The sequence below is a fragment of the Triticum aestivum genome, chromosome 6B (genome assembly GCF_018294505.1).
Source record: "Triticum aestivum cultivar Chinese Spring chromosome 6B, IWGSC CS RefSeq v2.1, whole genome shotgun sequence".
Lineage (NCBI taxonomy): Eukaryota > Viridiplantae > Streptophyta > Magnoliopsida > Poales > Poaceae > Triticum > Triticum aestivum.
The window spans coordinates 547,882,582-547,890,400 of NC_057810.1; the positions used below are offsets into that span (position 1 = coordinate 547,882,582).

The window sequence follows — 7,819 nt, forward strand, 5'->3', positions numbered from 1 at the left end:
TGTATGTTTTGTAGATTTAAATTATGGTCAGAGCATGGCAAACTTTCTCCATAATTAAAGAAGCACATTGACCTGATGTCAACACAAATGTCCTGAACTAACCACTGGTTGTAGGTAGTTTCATGTTGGAGAATGCGTTTGTTCAGGTCTTCTCATGACTCGTGATATGTGAGCAGTTAGTGATCTCGTAGTTGGAAGTCATTATGCATTTGTTCTCTAGCGATAATGAGTTTCATGCATCGAAACTCCAATGCTTTTGCAGAGTAAATCCATCTACAGTTCACTGCAGCTCGTAGGGTACCGGTTTTAAAAGTTGTTTCAAGTAGAAAGTTGATTGATATGTTATTGTGCTCTGTGTAGGGCAACATACTTATATGCCATATAATGACACGATTACAAGCCGGCGCTTGTCTCTTTCTCCTATGTGTGATATGCAGGCTGCGATTAGCAGGTACAGAAACCAGTTATGAAGTTACTCTTTCTGCGGGCCTGTCCACTTGTTTCATTCTGAGTGTGGTTAAGAGCAGCATGATGCGGTTGAATTAACCTCGCCAGTCTTTGTGGACTACATCAGCATTGCCTTGCATTTGTTGTCTTTTGTAGTGTTTTTTTATCGCTCTGAACACCCGGATGGATTTATTATTACCATAACAAAGGTGGAACTATCACAATGTTTGCGTCTAATTGCCCTGGCCGCAGTGGTTTATGATGTATAGTCTCGGTCTCACCGGTCAGTTACCAGCACGCCGCTGATTTCTTCGAGCCATGGTGACACTTATCTGTGTGTTTTATCCTTTTTTTCTGCTATGCGGCCAAAGAAGCTTACTTATCGGACGTCGCAGAAATCAGGAGCTATGGGCTATGGTAGCATTACCAGTCAATTGCACCTAGCATTCAATCTACAAACACGTACTCCCTCAATTTGAACTAAAACCACGACAATATTTGTGGGACGGAGGAAGTAGTAAGCAATTTAGGATGGCCAAGTTGATGCCTGCCAGTTGAACACTTTTTGCAGCTGTCAAGAGCCACACAAGCTATCTCATAAGGGTTGCTTACGATATTGATATATGGCTTGAGATGTGCATGCTACGGTTTGACATTTTGTAGTTACCCCGACCCTTTTTTTGTCGCCGGCGCCAAAAATTACTTGCCGCCTTTGTCGTCCTCATTGCCTCGGTTCCTGCGGGAATCAATGCCAAGGCTGCCGCGCTGCTGCGCCGCCTCACGGGCGGCGCAGTGAAGGCGCCGCGGTACGCGTCCCGCTCGCTACCGCCACGCACCACCCGGCGGGCAGCCTCTCAACGCCATCCTCGGCTATAAAAGCCGACCTCCCCGCCGGTGAATGCCACAACTCGCCCTCTCTCACCAGCGAAGCCCCTCTCTCTTGCTCTTCCCCACCGACGAACAATGGCCGAGCGTTACCTAGGCGACGCCGCGGCGGCGAACGCCTTCGGCCTACACCATCTACGCGAGGACGAGGTGCGCCTCCTCTACGAGGCCGACTACCCGGCGCCCCCGGACATGCAGGTGCCAGGCTCGTGGAGGCTGAGTGCCGGTGGCTTCCTGGTGCCCCCGGTGCCAACCGGTGCAGAACGGCGCGCTGAGATAGCGTGCATTCGCTCTCGCTGGCGGAGGAGCAACGGAGTGAGCCGAGGTACGCCGCCGACAGCCACACGTTCTGGACGATGTACTTCGACCGCAGCCACGCCGATCAGGTCGCCTCCACAAAAACGGCGTCCTGCCCCGCGGCCGCCTCAAGTCCGACGGGCGGCGCGAATGGTGGGGCGTGCCCGGCCGCACCCTCAAAGCCGTCCTCGACCACATCGAGGCAGGCAACACGCCGCGCCTCGAGTACGCGGCGCCCTTGTCCTTCTCTCGCCATCGCGGTAGTTCCTGGACGCCGCGACGAATGGAGACGGCGACCTCCTCGTCGTCGGGCTCCGGCTCGCTTTCTTCCGGATCGCCGGTGCTCTGCCCCGTCAAGCCGGAGCCGCAGGAGACGCCGCTTGGGCGCCGCACCCGCAGCGGCGTCCTCGTCACCAACGAGGGCGGCATCCCCTTCCCTCGTTCCTTCTGTCTCGTCCGGCCGAAGACTGAGCCCGGGTTGCTCCCCATGAAGAAGGAGCACGAGGACATGGCCGCCGCCGACGAGACGGCCCTCAAGTGGGCGAAGCCGGACTACGTCCGCGAGCAGGCGGAGCGCCAACGCCGGGCCTACGATGAGATCAAAGCTCGGCGCCTCGGACGCGACGAGGGTGGCATCGTTGTCCTCGACGGCGACGACGAGGACCCGTCCGGGCCGCCTCGTCCAACCCCCCGCGCGTCGGCGACCCTAGTCAGGGGTGCAGCAGGGACGACGGCGGCTCCGGCGGGACGCAGGGCGGCTGTGGCGACGACGACGACGATGGCGACGATTACACCCGGTTCTACAGGCTCCTCGGCATGTAGAAGGTGGGCGGCGGTAGCGGCGTAGTAGGGCTAGGCGTACTTGTTTTTAAATCTTGTTTTTTTTTGTTTTTTTACAAATTTCAATAAAATCGCCGAGTTTGGACGGATTTTGTGCCGATTTGAGGGCGACCTGGGGCGGCTGCTGGGAACACGTTCGCCCCCATGGCGAAATTAACGCCGGTTCGGCTCTAGGCGGCGTTTTTTGGGCGTCTTAGGAGGCCGACTACTGAAGCAAATCTACAAACATGGGGCGCCGGTACTATTGACGCCCCTGTTGCCATCCAAGGAAATTAGCACACTTCTTCCTTCCTTCTCTGGTGTTCTAAGAAGCTGATACTCATACGGCTGTTAATTTGTATCAAATGTACAAATTGGCTTACTCGTGGGCCTCAAATTTAATTGATCGATCAACCTTTTGGGTCTCAAATTTAATTGACTTTTGGGCCTCAAATTTAATTGATCGATCAACCTTTTGGGTCTCAAATTTAATTGACTTTTGGGCCTCAAATTTAATTGATCGATCAACCTTTTGGGTCTCAAATTTAATTGACTTTTGGGCCTCAAATTTAATTGATCGATCAGCCTTGCAAAACTATAACCACATTAGGCAATGTGCAGTGTGCTTGTCAACACCTTAGCCTATATATAGAACTATTACTCCAAACAAATTAAACCTAAATCTTAGGCAGCAACAAGTCACAAACTTAATTGATCGAGCCACAGCAACGTGTGAAGCTGTGCAACACGGAACATTGTCCAGTACAACACTTGAAACATAAGGGGTGCAAACATCGATCCAAACAAACGATGTGAACAAAAGCAAAGGAAAAGAAACAGCAGCAGATCATGCATGAAACCACACAGGGAGCAAGCAAGAAAAAGGCAATCACTTCTACGTAGTCCTCGCACTCGTCAATGCGTATTAGCAAACCACTAACGCATGCATGCGTGCATGGGGGCGTTGACACGATGCTTCGCCTCGTTCAGATGGCGGCAGAGGAGCCATGGTGATGGTGGGCGGCGCCGGTGATCATGGCACTCCACAGGCCGAGCCCGCCCAGGGAGCTGATGGAGGTCTCCGTCGGCGCGCGGCTCGCCTCGCCGCACCACTCCAGCGACAGCAGCCTCTCCGCCTGCGGCTTCATCTCGGCGACGACACTGTCACGCTCAGCCCGCGACGTCGCGCCACCAAACGGAAGCGCGAGGTGCTCTCCAAGGCCGGCTGCGTACCGGAGCGCGTTCAGTGCGTGGTACTCTGCGCCGCCTCCGCCGCTTCCGTTGGCAATGCCCATCATGCCTGGCCCGGTGAAGTGAGCCTCAGAGTTCGCGCTCTCAAAGCCGCCGGAACCCGAGAGGATGTGGTCGTACTTCCAGTCGAAGAGCCCGAGGCTGCAGAGCGGGTCGGCGGCAGAGACCGCCGGCGGCTGCATCCCAGAGAAGGACAGGTGGAGGCCGGTCTCCGCCATGTGCCGGCCGTGATGAAGCTGCTGCATCATCGAAATCGGCGGCGCGATGGCGGCGGCAGCCGAGGGCTTCTTGGCGGCGCTGGCGCGCTTGTTCTTGCGGCAGCCGCCGCCGACGGGGACGTTGCGGAGGGAGCCGCCCTTGGTCCAGTAGCGGCGGCACGTCTTGCAGAAGTAGCGGGGCTGGGAGAGGCTGTAGTTGTTGTAGTAGCAGAACTTGGTGTGCGTGGAGTCGCAGCGCGGGCACTTGAGCGGCTGGTCGTGCTGCGGGCGCAGCCGCCGGTCCGCCGCCTGCTGGGCCTGCATCGGCTCCGGGCACGCGATGATCAGCTCCCCCGACGGCGACGACGACCCCATCCCTCCCTGGTCCTCGGGGACGATGCCCTGAAAGCAAAAGGCACACGCCAGATCAACGTCAGCACGTTGTCGCAATGTGATCTGTAATCATCATTAGCTGTGGCATGTGACAGAAGAATGGAAGCCTCGGAATGCGCGAAAGCGTCTTGGCCAAGCTGCTAGCTGCATGCATGGTCCCATGCATGTCGCAAGCTGCATGGAGACCAAGCTAGGGTTTCTCAAAGGGTAAAGCTTGCGACACCCATGGTGCTCCATGATGGAAGCATCAAGTAGGTCCAAGTTCTAGATCGATCTGGGGCCGATCCTATGGTATACGTACTTTTAGACTCAGACTGATCACTTGCTTTCCATCACATGCAAAAGTAACAAGGGGTGTGTAGATTTCTTGAGGGCCATACGTAGTGTACTTGGTGACTTGGTCTTGATCTCGATCTCCACCATTCTCCATGCATTTCTCATGATTACTCGCAACTCTAGATCCTTAAGAGTGATCTTAGTCTAGCTTGTTCCTAGTTATACATATACAGTTAATTTATGTCAAATATGCAATGAATTATGCAGAGCTGCAGACTGTATGCATTGGTTTGTTGTGCCCTAGCTACCATCCCATCCAAGCTTAATTTGACAACATGAATGTTACTCCCCCCATTCGTAGTGGATATAGATTTTTTGAGAAGTCAAGCTTTGCAAACATTGAACAAGTTTATAAAGAAAACTACCTATATTGAATACAAATATATATTACTAGATACATCCTCAGACATTTTTCTTACTGTATATGTTAGGTGTTGCAGATATAATATGAATGATTTTTCTCTGTAGACTTGGTCTATTCTAAAAAAACAATATGCGATGCATTATGGAACATAAGTAGTACGAGAGTTACCCTCAGAGTTCAAGCCAAGTCTCCATAAAAAAGGCAATTCTACTCATAATGTAATACTGTGCTAAATCTGCCTCCGCTCGTAATGCCGTTATTTCTCCGCACTAACATTTTTACCTTTCAAGGAGAGGCGGAATTTATGTCATGTTCAAAAGTAAAAGTGAAACTTATCAGATGATTGAGTTGTACTTGTTTGAATCTCTTTATCTTGTCGTTGCTTTTGCTTGCAACACATGTGGGTCTCTGGTTAGCTAGTCGATAGCTACCATTCACTTTTCACAGTTTCTTAAAATGGACACGCACTAAAACTACTATAATGTCTGGTAGAATGCCCGCTTTTGTTGCATCTTTTGCTTGTTTTCCTTTTAAAGTTTCTTTTGTAACAAAGCTATGGAAACAAAATGTTTATTGTATCTTAAAATGTGGTATTTACACTGGTGAGAAATATCCATTTATGGTCCAAAGCTGAAACAACCGGATGCTGTTTACATGGATGATGGAACAGTGCATGTTTCTCACACATATCTCCTACAGTAAATTAGGTCAGCTCATGTAGATACTACGCGTCTCACAAATTAACTAGGGTCTGTCCAAACAAATTAACTAGGGTGTTATCCAATAAAATCTTGTTTCCCCGTTACCCTTCCACAAATCTCAGTGCAGAGACATCTTAAAAATATCTCAAGCGACTTTGATTTAGCAAAATCATACTAATAATTAATTGATGCTCTTACCAGTAGTACTCGTGAAAACTGTTAGGGTAAAGGAAAAGTTTTAGAACCTCTGAAGCAAAAGGTACAAACGAAAGAAAAGAACAGAAATACGGACTAAGCTTATCAATGAAACTACATGCACTAGCTAGTAGCTACTGGTCTAAATACCCCAACTGACTAAGAGAATTTACATATGTTCGTTCATACTACATACGATCAACGACGACAGGAAATCTTTTCAAGTTAAGCTAATCAAGTATCAGGATCCAGCTGCCTGTAGATCTGCAGCGCCTAGGTACGTACTATACCAGTGTCGAATAGGTCGATCTATGAAGATGTAGAGCTATTAATTCTCCTCCAACAGTCTTTATAATTGATTTGGATGCAGAATATTCCTATTAGAGTGACGCTTGTTTCTTCCTATGCTGCTAGCTAGGTCAATTAATCACAACTTTGATCTCGTTCTACACGAGCAAGCAATCTACATATGTCCACTGCTAGCTAGTGTCGAATAGGTAGATCTATGAAGATGTAGACTGGAAAACGAAAGCAGTGGTTATTTTCTGAAGACTGCATGCTAGCTAGACTAGCTATATGTCCACACCAGCGTATGTGAACACGGTCTCATCTCAAGATGAGGAGATGGACAAAAATCACGTTGATCACGCAAAGCCAAATCAAACCAAGTGCTCCCGGGTCCCGGCAAAAAGAAGTGCTAGTTGATCACGCAAATCAAACAAAGTGCTTGTTAATTACAAGCACGATAGGTATGTATGTGTGAGTGACATACCTTGAGCCAGTCGGAGTCCATGCAGAAATGCATCGGATGAGCTGCGCCTGCCATCATCGATCGCCCGGGCTTCCCGATCGATCAACCAGTCAAGGCACCCCAAAGATGCGGTAACCTCACCGCCAGCGGCTAGCTACGCACGTAACTCCGGCAAATCCAAGATCCAGCAGCAACTCAAACCTAGATACGATCGATGGTCTACACCTACTGCACACGCACGCGGCCTGCTTGTTCTCGTTTCGTTATTTTGTCGACGGGTTTAAGGGCGATTGGTTAGCTAAGAGGAGGCGGATTCACCGATTAGCTAGGAAGAACATGAAGATGAAGAGGAGGGCGGGGTGGATCGACGCAGAGATACTGGACAGGAGAAGAGAGGCTATGGAGAAGGAAGAGGAGATATGAGGCAGCGAAGCTGGTGGGCTGCGGTGCTACTGGTAGTTGGTGAGAGACGTGGAGGGGGGAGATGTGAATAAGAAGGGAGCGAAAAGCAGCGGAGCCATGGCCAAAGCCCCAACCGGATGGAGGACGGACTCGATCGAACGAGCTTGGTGTGGGTAGGCTACTGTGCTGCTGCCTCTGATCGCCAGGAGCTCGGCCTGGCTTGGCCTGGCTCGATGGTGGTGGTGGGGTTGGTTGCATGCGACGCATGTTGCGGGGTGTGGTGGGGCGGGTGGGGAGGCCCACCGTGTCGGGGTGAAGTCTGTGTGGAGACATGGCGTGGGGGAAGACGGCCCTCGCCACTGGTGGGCCTGCCTACGCGCGCGGCTCGCATCCCGCGGCGTGTGCGCGTGTCGGTCGGCGGCCTTCATCTTCATGCTAGCCTCCTCTCTAGCGCCTACGGCTGGCTACGTATCCCCATCGACTTCCCCACGATCGGTGGGTGGTCCGGTTCACGGTTCGCGGCGTTGCTAGCGTGTTTCCGAGGTGAGAATTACGGCGTGGGTACACGAAGCGCCTATGCGTAGTACAGCTGTGGCAGTCAATTTCGCCGTTTGCCGGGGTGGTTGTTTGTTTGCGTAGCTGCAGCTGGAGCCTAGGCCCTCTTTGATGAATCGTAGGAAAATGAAATTATATAAGATAAGAAAATAGAAAAGACGCAGTAATTCATGTGTCGCTATAAAGCCTTTTTCCAAAGATATAGGGATACTACAAGAAAAGTTAT

The 7,819-nt window shown here is 51.2% G+C and overlaps 1 protein-coding gene across 1 annotated transcript; it reads right to left on the minus strand.

Annotated features, from left to right (window-relative positions):
- Positions 1 to 3,132: 3,132 nt before the first annotated feature.
- On the minus strand, positions 3,133 to 7,237 carry LOC123137936 (dof zinc finger protein DOF5.6). The gene is made up of 2 exons (XM_044557833.1): positions 6,658 to 7,237; positions 3,133 to 4,298 (listed from the first exon to the last, which is right to left on the minus strand). The coding sequence occupies exons 1-2, from the start codon at positions 6,712 to 6,714 to the stop codon at positions 3,435 to 3,437; spliced, it is 921 nt and encodes a 306-aa protein (XP_044413768.1). The 5' UTR covers positions 6,715 to 7,237; the 3' UTR covers positions 3,133 to 3,434.
- Positions 7,238 to 7,819: the final 582 nt, after the last annotated feature.

Bases quoted from the DNA above. Each gene is read 5' to 3' on its own strand.
- LOC123137936 (XM_044557833.1), bottom strand. From the start codon at position 6,714: ATGATGGCAGGCGCAGCTCATCCGATGCATTTCTGCATGGACTCCGAC. The intron at 4,299-6,657 runs GTATGTCACTCA...TTTTGCTTTCAG, and splicing joins TGGACTCCGACTGGCTCAAG to GGCATCGTCCCCGAGGACCA.